This window comes from Cherax quadricarinatus, chromosome 36, assembly GCF_038502225.1.
Source record: "Cherax quadricarinatus isolate ZL_2023a chromosome 36, ASM3850222v1, whole genome shotgun sequence".
In the NCBI taxonomy this organism is placed as follows: Eukaryota; Metazoa; Arthropoda; class Malacostraca; order Decapoda; family Parastacidae; genus Cherax; species Cherax quadricarinatus.
In genome coordinates this window covers 9,556,785-9,575,883 of record NC_091327.1, presented here as the reverse complement: position 1 = coordinate 9,575,883, position 19,099 = coordinate 9,556,785, and the positions used below count along the sequence as shown (strand labels likewise).

Below are 19,099 nucleotides of genomic sequence, written 5' to 3'. Positions count from 1 at the left end.
CTCTCTCTCTCTCTATCTATCTATCTATTCATCTATCTATTTACCTATTTACCTCTTTCTTTCACTCACACACGTACATACTCCAGAGTTGGGGTCTCTCTCTCACACCAGTGTTGCAGTTGCTCTCTCACACCAGTGTTGTAGTTGTTCTCTCACACCAGTGTTGCAGTTGCTCTCTCACACCAGTGTTGTAGTTGTTCTCTCACACCAGTGTTGCAGTTGCTCTCTCACACCAGTGTTGTAGTTGCTCTCTCACACCAGTGTTGCAGTTGTTCTCTCACACCAGTGTTGCAGTTGTTCTCTCACACCAGTGTTGCAGTTGCTCTCTCACACCAGTGTTGTAGTTGTTCTCTCACACCAGTGTTGCAGTTGCTCTCTCACACCAGTGTTGTAGTTGTTCTCTCACACCAGTGTTGCAGTTGCTCTCTCACACCAGTGTTGTAGTTGCTCTCTCACACCAGTGTTGCAGTTGTTCTCTCACACCAGTGTTGCAGTTGCTCTCTCACACCAGTGTTGCAGTCGCTCTCTCACACCAGTGTTGCAGTCACTCTCTCACCCACACCAGTGTTGCAGTCACTCTCATATACACCAGTGTTGCATTTTATCTCTCTCACATATCAGTGTTGCAGTCGCTCTCTCACACACACCAGTGTTGCAGTCGCTCTCTCACACACACCAGTACTGCAGTCACTCACACAAACCAGTTTTGCAGTTGCTCTCTCATACACACCAGTGTTGCAGTCACTCTCTCACACACACACCAGTGTTGCAGTCACTTTTGCACACACACACCAGTGTTGCAGTCACTCTCACATACCAGTGTTGCAGTCGCTCTCTCACACACACCAGTGTTGTAGTCGCTCTCACACACCAGTGTTGGAGTCGCTTTCTCTCTAATATCAATGCTGCAGTTGATCATTTACATACCAGTGTTGCAGACACTCTCTCACACTAGTGTTCCATTCACTCTCTCACACCAGTGTTCTTGTCGCTCTCTCACATACACCAGTGTTGCAGTCTCTCTCACACACCAGCGTTTCAGTTCCTCTCTTACACACACACCAGTGTTGCACTTGTTCTCTTACAAATACCAGTGTTGCAGTCACTCTCACTCATACCAGTGCTGCAGTCACTCTCACAAATACCAGTCTAGCAGGCAATCTCACACACACCAGTGTTGCAGTTGCTCTCACACACACACACACCAGTGTTGCACTTGCTCTCTCACATTCCAGTGTTGCAGTCACTCTCACACATGCCAGTGATACAGTTGCTCTCACACCCACACACACACCAGTGTTGCAGTTGCTGTCTCACACACAGCAGTGTTGCAGTTGCTCTCACACACACAAGTGTTGCAATTGCTCTCTCACATACCAGTGTTGCAGTTGCTCTTTCACACACACCAGTGTTGCAGTTGCTGTCACACACATCAGTGTTGCAATTGCTCTCTCACATACCAGTGTTGCAGTTGCTCTCTCACACACACCAGTGTTGCAGTTGCTCTCTCGCACACACACATCAGTGTTGCACTTGCTCTCTCACATACCAGTGCTGCACCCTCTCAACAGGATCAATTCCAGGGCTACACTGACTTCCACAGTAACTCAGTATCCACGCCCTTATAGATAACATGTATTGACACTACAAACCATAATGCAGTACGGTATACTAATACAGATGGAACATAAAACAACAGTGACAAACTGAGAGGACGAATAGAAGAGATATCTTCAGATATCAGTGCTCTTACAGAGAAAAAATCTAACTGAAATGATAACAGATGTCACATTCCTATAAGGATACCAAGTAAATAACAAAATAAAAAGACTACAGGGCAGGGAGGGGAAAGGAGTGATGGCACTTATAATACGAGACCTGTGGAGTTATGAATTCGGAGGAGAAAAAGAGAAATAAGTCAAATGAATACATAATACACACACACATTCAGGACTAAGGGAATCAGAGTAATAATAGTGATGATTTATAACGCACCACCAAACAGCAGGAGATCAAGACAGCAATAAGAGAACGACAAGTATACAGTGGGTGACATCGTAATGGAAGTGGTAAGAAGAGACCGAATGACCAGAGTAAGGACACTAATAACAAGAGATTTTTAACTACAAAGAAACAGACAAGGAGAATTCAGACCCACACCGGAGTAAGATATATGGAGGACTTAGATGATGGCGGTGGTGACTGAAACCTTAATTTGTCATCATGCAAGGAACACAACAAGTGAAATGGGAGTGAATAAGGCAGACAGACTGTAACTTGTATATACTATAAGTACATCTGACATAGGCAGGTCAGACTATGAGTGGCCTTTTAGTGCTAGCGACCATACAGTATTGAATTCTAAATATCTTCTAGAAGTTTACATTAAGGGAAGAATAGATGAGTGGGTAAAGGAGAAACCACATTTCTGAAACAGATGACTTCCCACCCAGAAGAAGAAGCAGAGGTAAGAACAAAGAGAACAAGATAGGAAAAACAAAAGTGCAAAATCGTGGTGAAAAACTGAAAGCAAAATACAGAAGACAACAGAGAAGTGAAAAGAAATGCCAGAAACAAATATCCATGGAGGAGAAGATAATTTGAGCAATAACGTGAGAATACCACAGCAGTAAAAGCTAAATCTGAACCAAAACTGCTACAAAAATCCTTCGGAAGAAATACAACAGTAAGAGTCTAGGAAATAAGACAGGAGAAAAAAGAGAGTTCACAAAGCGCAAAAATAAGTCTGAGAATCTGAACAAATAATTTTAGGAGGGATTCTTGATGTAAAAGAGAAAAGCCACAAGACTATACACACAATATGGAGTAGAAAAAATTCATGAGTGATTTTGATATATCATAGGCAAAGGAATCTTGCAAAGTGTCAACATGGAATCCATTCTGCGAGAAGGGGCAGAAGCAGTGACTCACTTGGTAGCTAAAATTTACAAGTTAATGGATACGTGACATTTGCCAAAGACCTGAAATACAGTGAATGTAGTCCCAATTTTTAAGAAAGGAAACATACAGGATGCAATGAACTGCAAACCAGTATCATAGAAATGTGCATTATGTAAAGTAATGGAGAAGACAACCAAAAGGAAAGTAGTGGAGCACTAACAGATAAGTGATTACATAAAAAACATCAAAATGGGTATAGATATGGTACATCTCACAAAGCTTCTGAAATTCTATGACAATGTAAGAGAAGGTGGGAGGGAGGGGACTGCATATTTTTTGGATTTTAAAAAGGCATTTTGACATTTTATCTCACAAGATTCAGAAACAAAAACTTGAGGAGCAGACAAGAATAACAGGAAATGAACTACAGTGGATCAAGGAGTACATTACTTGAGAGAGAGATTGATTTACCGTGAAGAAGTGTTAGAATGGGCAAGTGTAACAAGAATCTGTATGGGGACTGGTACTGGACTGGTACTGTGTCTGGTACATGTGAATGACCTAACAGAAGAGACATATTCCTGTTCACTGTTGATGTGAAATTAATGATAATAAAAGCCAGCGAGGACCTGGAAAGGCTGCAAAAGATCCTGGACAAACTACAGAGCTGATCAGACAAGTGACTACTATAATTCATCCCTTGCAAATATTAGGTTATGAAAATTGGAGAAGAGGGACAGAGGCTGTAAATCTCATTCACAGATAAAGATCGAGGGGTAAGCACAGTGCCGAACATATCACCAAAAGCACACAACTAAATAACATTAACATTGAATCCTAATTTGGTAAATATAAGATTAGCCTTCAGAAAACTCGACAGTCATTCACGACACTGTATACAATACGACACATGTAAGGCCCAACTTCGAGTACGCAGCACCAGCATAGAATCCAAACCTAATAGATCAGGTAAAAAAAATAGAAAAAGTACTGATGTATGTAACGAATGCAACAAGTGTTCTGGCTGGTGTTCACCTCACTGGAGCTCATTTAGCTCTTTACTTCACAGCTCTCACACCGTACTCAGCGCACCACAAACAAAGCCACGATCCTGCAAGTCATCTCAGTGAGATGAAAGCAAGGTTTCCTGGAGTCGGCTAGTGATTAGAGGACAGCTTAAGAACTGCAAGAAACCCTTTTCGCGGGCCCTAAGTATACTATGGAGAAGGAGCATAGACACAGGTGAGATTCCACAGTCACTAAAAACAACGGATACAGCCCCACTCCATAAAAGTGGCAGCAGAGCAATAACTAAGAACTGTAGAAGAATAGCTCTAATGTCCCACATCATACAAATAATTGAAAGAGTTCTAAGAAGCAGGATTGCAGACCGCAGTTGTACAATCCAGGGCAACATGAGTTCAGAGCAGGTCGCTCATGCCTCTCGCAACTACTGGACCACTATGATATGGACTTGGATGTATTGGAAGAAAAACAGAATGCAGTTGTAGTATACACAGATTTTGCAAAAGCCTTTGACGGGTGCAATCATGATGTAATAGCACACAAAATGAGTGCGAAAGGATAACTGGCAAAGAGGGCAGATGGATCTTCAACTTTCTAACCAGTCGAACACAAAGAGTAGTGGTAAACACAGTTAAATCGGAAGCTGCCAATGTGAAGAGCTCTGTTTCACAAGGCCCAGTACTCTCCTCATCCTGTTCCTCATCCTCATATCAAACATAGACAGAGAGGTAAACTTTAACATCATCATTTGCAGACGATACTAGGATCTGCATGAGAGTGTGATCTGTTGAGAACACAATAAATCTCCAAGAAGATATAAACCAAGTTTTCCAATGGGCAACAGAGAACAATATGATATTCAATGAAGACAAATTCAACTAGTCCTTTATAGAAAACTGGAGGAAATAAAAGCTAGAACTCTAATCACACAAAAGAGCGGAAGAGTAATGTAAAGGACCTGGGAGTGGTAATGCCTGACGGTCTCACCTTCAAGGATCACAACAGTGCCACTATCACATCTGCGAGGAAAATGTTAGGATGGATAATGAGAACGTTCGAAACAAGAGATACCTTGTCAGTGATGATCCTTTTAAAATCACTTGGTTTCTCTAGGTTGGAATACTGCTGTGCTATACATTAACATTTCCATTCAAGGAAGATGAAATCGCAGATCTAGAAAATGTACAAAGAACCCTTACTGCACATATAAGTTCCGTCGAACACCTTAACTACTAGGAACACTTGGAAGTATTTGACTTGTACTCACTGGAGCTCAAGCGAGAGAGATGCATCATGATCTACACCTGGAAAATCCTAGAGGGACTGGTCCCTAATCTGCACACAGAAATCACTCCCTACGAAAGCAAAAGACTTGACAAGGGATGCAACATATCACCAACGAAAAGTAAGGGCGCCATTAATACACTAAGAGAAAACGCAGTAAGTGTCCGGGGCCCAAGACAGCCTTCCACCCACGAGCCATAGACCCCCGGTTGATTTCAAGAGGGAGTTGGACAGATACCCAAAGTCAGTGTCGGATCAGCCTGGCTGTGGTTAGTACTTTGGACTACGTGCGGCCAGCGGTAACAGCCTCCGTTGATTAGGCCCTGATCCACCGGGAGGCCTGGTCATGGACCTGTCCGCGGGGGCGTTGATCCCCGGAATACCCTCCAGGTAGACTCCAGGTAGACACTTCGTTAATAGCACGACTTGATACCAGAGGCCTGAAGAGAAGTCCTTAGCTTCGTGATAAAGTACCAGTACCGCTTTAACCACAAGGACCTTATAAATGTAGTGTGAGGCATTACTTACCTCATTGGAGTCACACCGTCCCCAGCAACTCATGACGTTGACGAAATCCCAGCACACCCGACCATCATCGTCACTCTTGTGAACCTGAGGAAGCAAGGGAACAACACTTGTGAACTTGAAGAGACAGAGAAGAACATTTGTTAACTTGAGGACGATGCCAGAGAACAACAATAATAAACCTGGGTATAAGAAAGGGAAGAATAACTGTGAACCTGAGAATAAGGAAAGCCAGAACAATCGTGAACCTGAGGTCGAAACAAGGGAACAACACTTGTAAACCTGAAGACAGACAGAAGAACACTCGTTACTTTGAGAAGGATGCAAGAGAACCTAAAGACGATACGAGGGAACAATACTTGTTACAACACACATGTGCACCTGTGAACTGGAGAGTTTTAGATGTCATACAATGCGAACATGAAGATGGGTTATAATTATATTTGCGGATAAGAACTAACTCTTAAGGATAAAAACTAAATTATTAAGGATAAGAACTAACCTATTAAAGATAAAACTAAACTATTAAGGATAAGAACTAAACTCTTAAGGGCAAGAACTAAACTCTTAATAAGGATGATACAGTGCCTGGGGAAAGAAAAGTTATCAAGTTTGATCTGACGAAGGGAAGAAAGCTCTAATTCCTTCGATGAAGAGCCTTTTACTAGCATCAGAGTACATCCCATCAATGTTAAAAATGGTATATAATACCGACAAGTTGATGAGTAAGACATATACAACAACTGGGCATCTTCAGTGTTGAAATGTTTCGCCTGTGCTTTAGACTTCTTCAGTCAACTTCGGTCAAAATGGTCATACCGACAAGATGTGGATAAAGACACTTATGTACAGTTCAAGACATTTATTAGGAAAAACGTTTTGCCACAAGTGGATTCTTCATCCTAACACAGAAATAAGAAAAAACAATTATATATTGTTGGAGGAGTCAGGTAGTGGAGGAATCTTGAAGATTTATGAAGCTGCTAATGATCTAAATTACCCAAAATACTTAATTGATAAATTCTTCAAAATATCTAGAAATATATTATACAGTTCGAGAAAGGACAAATAATCATATTCAACCAAGAAAATTATACTTCTTCCTTACCTTGAAAACATTTTTATAACACCTTCTCACCTTAAGAATTTTAATATGAAAGTTGTATTGAAAAATCTTGATACAGTGAAAAAAAATCTGATAGAAGAAATCCCCCCAAAAAACTGCTGATAGCTGTGTCTAAAATGTGATAAAGTTCATTAAGGTCAAACTGGAAAAACTTTGAACTAAGATTACAATAACATAAAGCATTAGAAATGGACAAGTGTCTATGTTGTGTTTATTCATATGAAAGATTTTAACCTTCCAGTTGATTTTCAAAAGACCGAGAAAGTTGTATCAAGCAAGTCTATGGTTGGTGAAATATAATTGAATCAAATTTCATAATAAATAACCTACTGCTCAATTATTTTTACAGAGAAATCAAGAAAGAAATCATGAAACCGCTTTTATGTTCACTTTCTCACAGTGTTTTTTGTTTTTTTTGCATATATATATATATATATATATATATATATATATATATATATATATATATATATATATATATATATATATATATATATATATATATATATATATATATATATATATATATATATATATATATATATATATATATATATATATATATATATATATATATATATATATATATATATATATATATATATATATATATATATAAATATATATATAGTATATATATATATATATATATATATATATATATATATATATATATATATATATATATATATATATATGTATATATATATATATAAATATATATATAGTATATATATATATATATATATATATATATATATATAATAATATATATATATATATATATATATATATATATATATATATATATATATATATATAATATATATATCTGTCCTGTTTAATTAAATATACATATATCGTTGCAGTTTAATTCTTCCCTTAATTTCTTGCCTGCTCATTCTGGGTAAATGGCTTGAAAACAGTGAACTGCACTGCAGGATCCCTGGGGGGTTAGTGTCTGTTAATGAAACTCCCAAATTAATAATGAAGTTAAAAGCATGATCCTCACTCTGACTCTTAATGTGAATGTTTAACACTGTATAAGTTGCTTAATATCTTCAGGATATAATATTGCTGATATGTATTCATGTGCTTAATTTTTAATCATGTTTTGATTTAAAACTAAACACAGCCCAGGAGCTGTGACTTCTGCTCTGGTGGGAAGGAATTAAAGCATGTTCACTTGTACTAGCCTATATTAATGTGAGTGTGCATTTACACGAGTGCATATGTATGAGTTCAACTTTTTATACTCATCTGTTTGTGGTTGTAGTCGTCGATTTACAGCTCCTGGTCCAGTTTCTTTGTTGATCGCTACTAGGTCCACTTTCTCTCTGCATCATCAGCATTATCGTATCTATTCTTAAAGCTAAATATGGATCTTGCCTCCACTACATCACTCTCCAGATTGTTCTACTTCTTGACTGAAGAAATACTTCCTGACATTCCTAGGTCTCATCTGAGTTTTCGACTTCCAGTTATGACCCTTTGTTGCTGTGTTCCATCTCTAAACATTTTTTCACAATCCACTTTGTCAATTCCTCTCAGTTTTTGATGCCGTTATCATGTCTCCCGTGTCCCTCCTGTCCTCCAGTGTCATCAGGTTGATTTCCCTTAACATACCCCTTAGCTCCGGGACTAGTCTTGGTGCAAATTTTTGCACTTACTCCAATTTATTGTCGTGTTTTACAAGATATGGTTCTAGACTGGTGCAGCATATTTCAATATGGGCCTGACGAACACGGTCTACAGTGTCTTAAATGACTCCTTACACAGGTGTCGAAGCGCTGTTCTTAGGTTTGCCAGGCGCCCATATGCTGCAGCAGTTATTTGGTTGATGTGCACGTCAGGAGATATGCTCGGTATAATACTCACCTAAGATCATTCTCCTTGAGTGAGGTTTCTAGCCTCTGACCCCCTAGCCTATACTCCGTTTGAGGTCTTTTTGACCTTCCCCAATCTTCATGACTTCTCACTTAGTAGGGTTAAACTCCAGGAGCCAGATTTTGGACCAGGCTTGCAACCTGTCAAGATTCCTTTTTAGTCCTACCAGATCTTCATCCGTTTGAATTCTTCTCATTAGCTTCAAATCTTCTTCAAACAGAAGGGAACGATTCATAAGTGTTACTTCTAATTCTATCCCATCTGTTATGTCATTCACATGTACCAGAAACAGCGCAGGCCCTAGGACTGACCCTCGTGGAACACAGCTCGCTACATGTACCCACTCTGACACGTGGTCACGTACCATCACTCTTTGTTTCCTTCCTGTCATGTATTACAGTGCCTTTCCTCTTATTCCTGCCTGCTTTTGCTTGGAAACACCGTCTAATATGTCTCAAATCATCGTGCGCCTTATATGCCGGAGAATATGGTAACAAATTTGGATTTTTCTGTTCAATAAAAAATTGAACCTTGTGATCAGAAAGACACACCAGTGCTTAAAATTTGAAGCCCATCTAGAATGACTTTTCACAGCCATCGCATAATTAATAACAATTGCGATTTTTTAACTAGGTTTTCACTCAGGGAATTTTCGTCTACGTGAGCTAGAAGGACTATGTACTATCCTGTCCATAAGATGCATCAGTCATTAAAAAATAAAGACGTTCAAGAGGAACACTCAAGTATACTTAACGTTATTTATCGAAATTTTTGCGCGATTTTAAGCATAAAATTGGCCATTGCTCACATACACACATCAGCTAATCTCTCTGCAATTGTCTAAGTAGAACATATTAATACTGAATGCTGGAAGCCAAGCAGACGAGGATTTTAAAAGTTATCAGATCTATTCCTTGGAACCTACAATATAACTTTAATCATAAAGCAACTGCATGTACCAATAGTTGCAAGAATCTCTCCTAGATGCGGTAAACTAACAATGAAAATTTAAAGCCGATCAGATATGGCCTTTTCAATAAATAATAATTTGGAGGATGACAAGAAAGCAAAACTCCTTGGCCACCACTTGAAGCTATTCCTTCAAGAATATTTAACTAAATTAATTATAAGGTATTTCCTGAACGAGAATACCTACACTAATTATCCGAGATCTTTTACCTCTTCTAGTGTTTTTCTTCAGTATCTCGAAAATTCCTCTTCTGATCGGCTTTCGACTTTAAACCTCATTGCATCTTACATAAAGGAAAGTCTGAATTCCTAATGAACATCATACGACTCAATTTTTTCACTATTATTGAACAAACTGTAATATTGGTTTCATTGCAGTAGCTTGAGAATGCCTCTTCCGATCATTAGGTTAGGTTAGGTAAGGTTCGTCAGGAAACAGGACAAATGTTTCCTGACGCGGGTCTTAGTCAGATGATGACCCGCCTTTGGAGCTTTTGGTCATCTGACCGAGGCCTTCCGCTGGCTTACCGGTCCACCCCTTTAAAAATTATGGTCATTTATAACCATTGTCTGTCTATATACCTTTTTTTTTCCGATCATGATCAAACTTCAAGCTCTGATGTATCTTACTAAGAGGACGGTTTCTATTTTTTCTGGGTGGAGGGGGGAACTTTTATATTATAATCTGTCATATTTATGGAGCAAGTTGAAATTTTATTTACCATATGATAACTTGTGTCAATCATAAAGAAAATTTTAAATATTTATTGAGCTTTGTAAATGCCAGTTTAACAGTTATAACCTGTTGTTGTTACTAGTTATAACCTGCTGTTGTTACTAGTTATAACCTGCTCTTGTTGCTAATTATAAACTGCTATTGTTACTAGTTATAACCTGTTATTGTTTCTAGTTATAACTTGCTATTGTTGCGAGTTATAACCTGTTATTGTTTTTAGTTATAACCTGTTATTGTTTCTAGTTATAACTTGCTATTGTTGCGAGTTATAACCTGTTATTCTTTTTAGTTATAACCTGTTATTGTTTCTAGTTATAACCTGATAGTGTTACTAGTTGTAACCTCGTATTCTTACTAGTTATAATCTGATATTGTTACTAGTTATAACCTCCTATTCTTACTAGTTATAACCTGCTATTGTTACTAGTTATAACATGCTATTGTTATTAATTATAACATACTATTGTTACTAGTTATAACATACTATTGTTACTAGTTATAATACACTATTGTTACGAGTCAGAAAATACTGTTCTTACTAGTTATAACATGCTATTGTCACTAGTTATAACATATTATTGTTCTAGTTATAACATATTATTGTTCTAGTTATAACATCCTGGTGTTACTAGTTATAATCTACTATTGTTACTAGTCATAACCTGGCATTATCATTAGTTGTAACCGGCTATTATTACTTGTTATAACCTTTTATTGCTACTAGTTAAAACATACTATTGTTGTTAGTTATAACCTGTTACTGATACTAGATATAACCTACTATTGTTATTAGTTATAGTCTGCTATTGTTACTAGTTGTAACCTTCTATTGTTACTAGCTATAACCTGCTGTTGTTATTAGATATAACCCGCTATTGTTACCAGTTATAACCTGTTGCTTTTATTAGTTATGCCCTGCTTTTGTTACCAGTTGTAGCCCGCTGTTGTTACTAGTTATAACCTTCTATTATTACTAGTTATAAAATGCTATTGTTACTTGTTATAACCTGCTATTATTACTAGTTATAAACCATTGTTACTAGTTATAACACACTATTGTTACTAGTTATAACCTACTATTGTTAATGGTTATAACCCATTGTTACTGGTTATAACCTACTATTGTTACTAGCTATAACATTGTTGTTACTAGTTATAACCTACTATTGTTACTAATTATAACCTACTATTGTTTCTAGTTAAAACCTGCTATTGTTACTAATTATAACCTACTATTGTTTCTAGTTATAACCTACTATTGTTACTAGTTATAAACTACTATTGTTACTAGTTATAATCCATTGTTACTAATTAAACATACTATTGTTACTAGTTATAACATGCTATTGTTGCTAGTTATAACCTACTGTTTTTACTAGTTATAACCACTATTGTTGCTAGTTATAACCTATTATTGTTACAAGTTATAACCTATTTTGTTACTTGTTATAACATACTATTGTTACTAGTTATAACATACTATTGTTACTAGTTATAACTTACTATTGTTACTAGTTATAACATACTATTGTTTCTAGTTATAACATACTACTGTTACTAGTTATTACCTACTATTGTTACTAGTTATAACCCATTGCAACTATTCAAAATATACTCTTGTTACTAGATATAACATGTTATTGTTACTAATTATAACCTACTATTGTTACTAGTTACAACCTAATATTGATGCTAGTTATAACATGCTATTGATGCTAGTTATAAACTACTATTGTTACTAGTTGTAACCTGCTACTGTTGCTAGTTATAACATACTTTTGTTACTAGATGTAACCTGCTATTGTTTATAGTTATAACCTACTTTTGTTACTAGTTATAACATTCTATTGTTACTAGTTATAACGTATTATTGTTGCTAGTTATAACCTACTGTTGTTACTAGTTATAACCTGCTATTGTTTCTAAATAGAACCTACTATTGTTACTAGTTATGACCCATTGTTACTAGTTATAATATACTATTGTTCTTGATATAACCTACTATTGTTACTATTTACAGCCTACTACTGTTAGTAGTTATAACATACTATTGTTACTAGTTATAAGCTACTATTGCTACTAGTTACAAGCTACTATTGCTAGTAGTTATAAGCTACTATTGTTACTAGTTATAACATACTATTGTTAGTAGTTATAACATACTATTGTTACTAGTTATAACCTACTATTTTTACTAGTTATAACCTACTATTGTTACTAGTTACAACATGCTATTGTTACTAGTTTTACCCTACTATTGTTTATTGTTGCTAGTTATAACCTACTAGCATTATTGGTTACAACATACTACTGATCTCTCTCTCACACACACATACATACATACACACACACACACACACACACACACACACACACACACATACACACACACACACACACACACACACACGGGGCCAGGAGCTAAGACTCGACCCCTGCAACCACAAATAGGTGAGCACACTCACACTCTCACACTCTCACTCACACACACACACACACACACACAGCATATGAAGCTGAGAGGCCGAACAGGAAGGAAGGAGATATGAATTATGCTAAGGAGTGAAAGGGAAGAACAGCTGGGTGCAGATGGAGAGGGTGATAGGTCGAATGCTGAGGCACAACCACGCTACCAAGAGCCACTGGAAGAATCAAGGGAGAAAATGACCACATACAGACGGGATCCAAAGTCACAGAGAGTGAGGCAATGGGAGTAGGAAAGATCAAAATCAGTGTTTATCCATGGGCTTCAGGAGAGAGAGAAAAGGACACACTGAAAGGCGGCATGAAGAAAGAAAGGAGATTGAGAAAATCATCACAGAAATAGGTAAAGAAGAGATGGACGAGACTGTAAATTTTCATAGAATAGGGGGGTACTTGAAGGGGAGAAACCGACCGATCAAGCTGATTCTCAGGAATGAAACAGTGCGGAACAGGACCCTCCAAGAGAAACCACGGTTGAAATACTCGGAAGAGTACAAGAGGGTGTTCCTAGACAGAGACAGAACACAAACAGAACGACAGCAGCTGAGGGAGAGGACAAAAAAGCAAAAGGATCTAGGAAAGGAAACAAGGATGGAACCAGCAGAGGTCAGTCAGAGCAGAACAGAGCAGCAAGGCCAAGCACACACACAATTATCCTCAGAACCCCACAACCTACCACACCATCCCAACACACACTACAATCCATACCAATAGCTTCCACCCAACACCCAGCTATAGAATCCCACAGTATGCTACCAGGTCTCCCACCCTCACAGGCCCCCCAAACCACAGTGTTGGAAAGGAAACTGAAGGTATGTTACACAAATGCTGATGGAATAACAAATAAGTGGGAGGAGTGGCACGAAAGAGTCAAAGAGGCATCACCGGACATCATAGCTCTCACAGAAACGAAGCTTACAGGTATGATAACAGATGCCATCTTTCCAACGGGATACCAGATCCTGAGGAAAGACAGAGGTAACAGGGGGGGGGAGGAGTGGCACTGCAGATCAAAAACCGATGGAATTTTGATGAGCTGGAGAGAGGAGACAGCGGAGAAGAAAGTGATTACATAGCGGGAATGCTTCACTCTGGAGGTCCCAAGGTGGTAATGGCAGTGATGTATAACCCTCCACAGAACAGCAGGAGGCCAAGGCAAGAGTATGACGACAGCAATAGAGCGATGGTTGACACGCTGATTGCAGTGGCCAGAAGAGCTCATGCATGCAGGGCAAAGCTCCTGATCATGGGTGACTTTAACCACAAGGAGATCGATTTGGAGAACTTGGAGCCACATGGGGGCCAAGATACATGGAGGGCTAAGATGATGGAGGTGGTACTGGAAAACTTCATGTACTAACACGTAAGGGACACTGCAAGAGAGAGAGGAGAGGATGAACCAGCTTAGTATTCACCTTGAGTAGTGCAGATATTGAGGACATCACATATGAAAGACCCCTTGGGGCCAGCGATCATGTGGTTTTTAGCTTCGAATACACAGTAGAGCTACAAGTGGAGGGGGAAGCAGGAAGGCTAGAACGAATGAAGCCAAACTAAAAGAAAGGGGACTACGCGGGAATGAGGAACTTCCTGAACGGGGTTCAGTGGGACAGAGAACTGGCAGGGAAGCCAGTTAATGAGATGATGGAATATGTAGCAACAATGTGCAAGGAGGCTGAGAGGAGGTTTGTACCCAAGGGTAACAGGAATAATGAAAAAGCCAGGATGAGCCCATGGTTCACTCAAAGGTGCAGGGAGGCAAAAACCAAGTGTGCTAGGGAATGGAAGAAATATAGAAGGCAAAGGACCCAGGAGAATAAGGAGAGCAGTCGTAGAGCCAAAAGCGAATATGCACAGATAAGAAGGGAGGCCCAACGACAATATGAAAACGACATAGCAGCGAAAGCCAAATCTGACCCGAAACTGTTATACAGCCACATCAGGAGGAAAACAACAGTCAAGGACCAGGTAATCAGGCTAAGGAAGGAGGAGAGACAACAAGAAATGACCGTGAAGTATGTGAGGAACTCAACAAGAGATTCATAGAAGTGTTCACAGAGGAGACAGAAGGGGCTCCAGAAAGACGGAGAGATGGGGCACACCACCAAGTGCTGGACACAGTGCACACAACCAAGGAAGAAGTGAAGAGGCTCTTGAGTGAGCTAGATACCTCAAAGGCAATGTGGCCAGATAATCTCCCCATGGGTCCTGAGAGAGGGAGCAGAGGCGCTATGTGTACCCCTAACAACAATATTCAATACATCTATCGAAACAGGGAGATTGCCTGAGACATGGAAGACAGCAAATGTAGTCCCAAACTTTAGAAAAGGAGACAGACATGAAACACTTAACTACAGACCAGTGTCACTGACATGTATAGTATGCATAATCATGGAGAAGATTATCAGGAGAATAGTGGTGGAACACCTAGAAAGGAATGATCTCATCAACAGCAGCCAACATGGTTTCAGGGACGCGAAATCCTGTGCCACGAACCTACTGGAGTTCTATGACATGGTGACAGCAGTAAGACAAGAGAGAGAGGGGTGGGTGGATTGCATATTCTTGGACTTCAAGAAGGCGTTTGACACAGTTCCACACAAGAGATTAGTGCAAAAACTGAAGGACCAAGCAGGGATAACAGGGAAGGCACTACAATGGATCAGGGAATACTTGTCAGGAAGACAGCAGCGAGTCATGGTACGTGGCGAGGTGTCAGAGTGGGCACCTGTGACCAGCGGGGTCCCACAGGGGTCAGCCCTAGGACCAGTGCTGTTTCTGGAATTTGTTAACGACATGACGGAAGGAATAGACTCCGAGGTGTCCCTGTTTGCAGATGGTACGTGGAGTTGATGAGAAGAATTCACTCGATCGAAGATCAGGCAGAACTACAAAGGGATCTGAACAGGCTGCAGACCTGGACGAGCAATTGGCTCCTGGAGTTCAATCCCACCAAGTGCAAAGTCATGATGATTGGGGAAGGGCAAAGAAGACCGCAGACGGAGGGCAGTCTAGGGGGCCAGAGACTACAAACTTCACTCAAGGAAAAAGATCTTGGGGTGAGTATAACACCAGGCACATCTCCTGAAGCGCACATCAACCAAATAACGGCTGCAGCATATGGGCGCCTAGCAAACCTCAGAACAGCCTTCCGACATCTTAATAAGGAATCGTTCAGGACCCTGTACACCGTGTACGTTAGGCCCATATTGGAGTATGCGGCACCAGTTTGGAACCCACACCTAGCCAAGCATGTAAAGAAACTAGAGAAAGTGCAAAGGTTTGCAACAAGACTAGTCCCAGAGTTAAGAGGTATGTCCTATGAGGAGAGGTTAAGGGAAATCAACCTGACGACACTGGAGGACAGGAGAGATAGGGAGGACATGATAACGACTTACAAAATACTGAGAGGAATTGACAAGGTGGACAAAGACAGGATGTTCCAGAGACTGGACACAGCAACACGGGGACACAGTTGGAAGCTGAAGACACAGATGAATCAAAGGGATGTTAGGAAGTATTTCTTCAGCCACAGAGAAGTCAGGAAGTGGAATAGTTTGGGAAGCGATGTAATTGAGGCAGGACCCATACATAGCTTTAAGCAGAAGTACGATAAAGCTCATGGTTCAGGGAGAGTGACCTAGTAGCGACCAGTGAAGAGGCGGGGCCAGGAGTTTGGACTCGATCCCTGCAACCTCAACTAGGTGAGTACAACTAGGTGAGTACGTGAAGCACGTCAAGAAGTCAGAGAAAGTACAAAGGTTTGCAACAAGGCTAGTCCCAGAGCTCAGGGGAATGTCGTACGAGGAAAGGTTGAGGGAGATCGGACTGACGACACTGGAGGACAGAAGGGTCAGGGGAGACATGATAACGACATACAAGATACTGCGGGGAATAGACAAGGTGGACAGAGATAGGATGTTCTAGAGAGGGGACACAGGGACAAGGGGTCACAACTGGAAGCTGAAGACTCAGACGAGTCACAGGGACGTTAGGAAGTATTTCTTCAGTCATAGAGTTGTCAGGAAGTGGAATAGCCTAGCAAGTGAAGTAGTGGAGGCAGGAACCATACATAGTTTTAAGAAGAGGTATGATACAGCTCAGGAAGCAGAGAGAGAGAGGACCTAGTAGCGATCAGTGAAGAGGCGGGGCCAGGAGCTGAGTCTCGACCCCTGCAACCACAATTAGGTGATTACAATTAGGTGAGTATATACACACACACACACACACACATACACATATACACACACACACACACACACACACACACACACACACACACACACACACACACACACACACTGCTCATTAAAAACCAGTGGGGTTTTGAGAAAATGGAAGGAATGGATGGCATGGGCGAAAGGGACTACTTAGTAGGAACAATCCAGTCTGAGGGACATAAGGTGATAATTGCAGTAATGTACAACCCACCACAGAACTGCAGGAGGCCAAGAGAAGAATACGATGAGAGCAACAGAGCAATGATCAACACACTAGCCGAGGTGGCCAGGAGAGCACACATGGGGGGAGCAAAGTTACTAGTTATGGGTGATTTCAATCACAAGGAGATTGACTGGGAAAACCTGGAGCCCCATGGGGGTCCCGAAACATGGAGAGCCAAGATGATGGATGTGGTACTGGAGAACCTCATGCATCAACATGTTAGAGACACTACCAGAGAGAGAGGAGAGGATGAACCAGCAAGGTTGGACCTTGTATTCACCATGAGTAGTTCGGACATCGAGGGTATCATGTATGAAAGGCCCCTGGGAGCTAGTGATCATGTGGTTCTGTGCTTCGACTACATAGTTGAGCTCCAAGTGGAGAGAGTAGCAGGAATAGGCTGGGAAAAACCAAACTACAAAAGGGGGAACTACTCAGGCATGAGGAACTTCCTTCAAGACATTCAGTGGGAGAGGGAACTGACAGGAAAACCAGTACAAGAAATGATGGACTATGTAGCAACAAAATGCAAGGAGGCAGAGGAGATGTTTGTTCCCAAGGGAAACAGAAATAATGGGAAGAACAGAACGAGTCCTTGGTTCACCCAAAGGTGTAGGGAGGCAAAAACTAGGTGTACTAGAGAATGGAAAAGGTACAGAAGACAGAGAACTCAGGAAAATAAAGAAATCAGCCGAAGAGCCAGAAACGAATATGCACAGATAAGAAGGGAGGCTCAGAGACAATATGAAAATGACATAGCATCAAAAGTAAAGACTGACCCGAAGCTGTTATACAGCCACATCAGGAGGAAAACAACAGTCAAGGACCAGGTAATCAGACTGAGGAAGGGTGATGGGGAATTCACAAGAAACGACCGAGAGGTATGTCAGGAGCTCAACACAAGATTTAAAGAGGTATTTACAGTGGAAACCAGTAGGACTCCAAGAAATCAGAACAGGGGGGCACACCAGCAAGTGCTGGATGACGTACATATAACCAAGGAGGAGGTGAAGAAGCTGCTATGCGAACTTGACACCTCAAAGGCGGTGGGACCAGACAACATCTCTCCATGGGTCCTTAAAGAGGGAGCAGAGATATTGTGTGAGCCATTAACAAAGATCTTCAACACATCATTTGAAACTGGGCAACTCCCTGAGGTATGGAAAATGGCAAATGTAGTCCCAATTTTTAGAAAGGGAGACAGACATGAGGCACTAAACTACAGACCTGTATCTCTAACGTGTATAGTATGCAAGGTCATAGAGAAGATCATCAGGAGGAGAGTGGTGGGGCACCTGGAAAGAAACAAGTGTATAATTGACAACCAGCACGGTTTCAGGGAAGGAAAATCCTGTGTCACAAACCTACTAGAGTTTTATGACAAGGTGACAGAAGTAAGACAAGAGAGAGAGGGGTGGATCGACTGCGTATTTTTGGACTGCAAGAAGGCTTTCGACACAGTTCCTCACAAGAGGTTACTGCAAAAGCTAGAGGACCAGGCACACATAACAGGAAAGGCACTGCAATGGATCAGAGAATATCTGACAGGGAGGAAACAACGAGTCATGGTACGCGACGAGGTGTCAGAGTGGGCGCCTGTGACAAGCGGGGTTCCACAGGGGTCAGTCCTAGGACCTGTGCTGTTCTTGGTATACGTGAACGACATAACGGAAGGGATAGACTCAGAAGTGTCCTTGTTTGCAGACGATGTGAAGTTA

The 19,099-nt window shown here is 40.4% G+C and overlaps 1 protein-coding gene across 1 annotated transcript in view; it reads right to left on the bottom strand.

Moving 5' to 3' along the window:
- Gpb5 (Glycoprotein hormone beta 5) overlaps positions 1-19,099 on the bottom strand; it is a 321,402-nt gene that overhangs the window by 111,746 nt on the left and 190,557 nt on the right. The window contains exon 3 of the mRNA XM_070091702.1: positions 5,740-5,823. Coding sequence (XP_069947803.1) covers positions 5,740-5,823 — 84 coding nt within the window. The remainder of the gene's footprint in view (positions 1-5,739; positions 5,824-19,099) is intronic.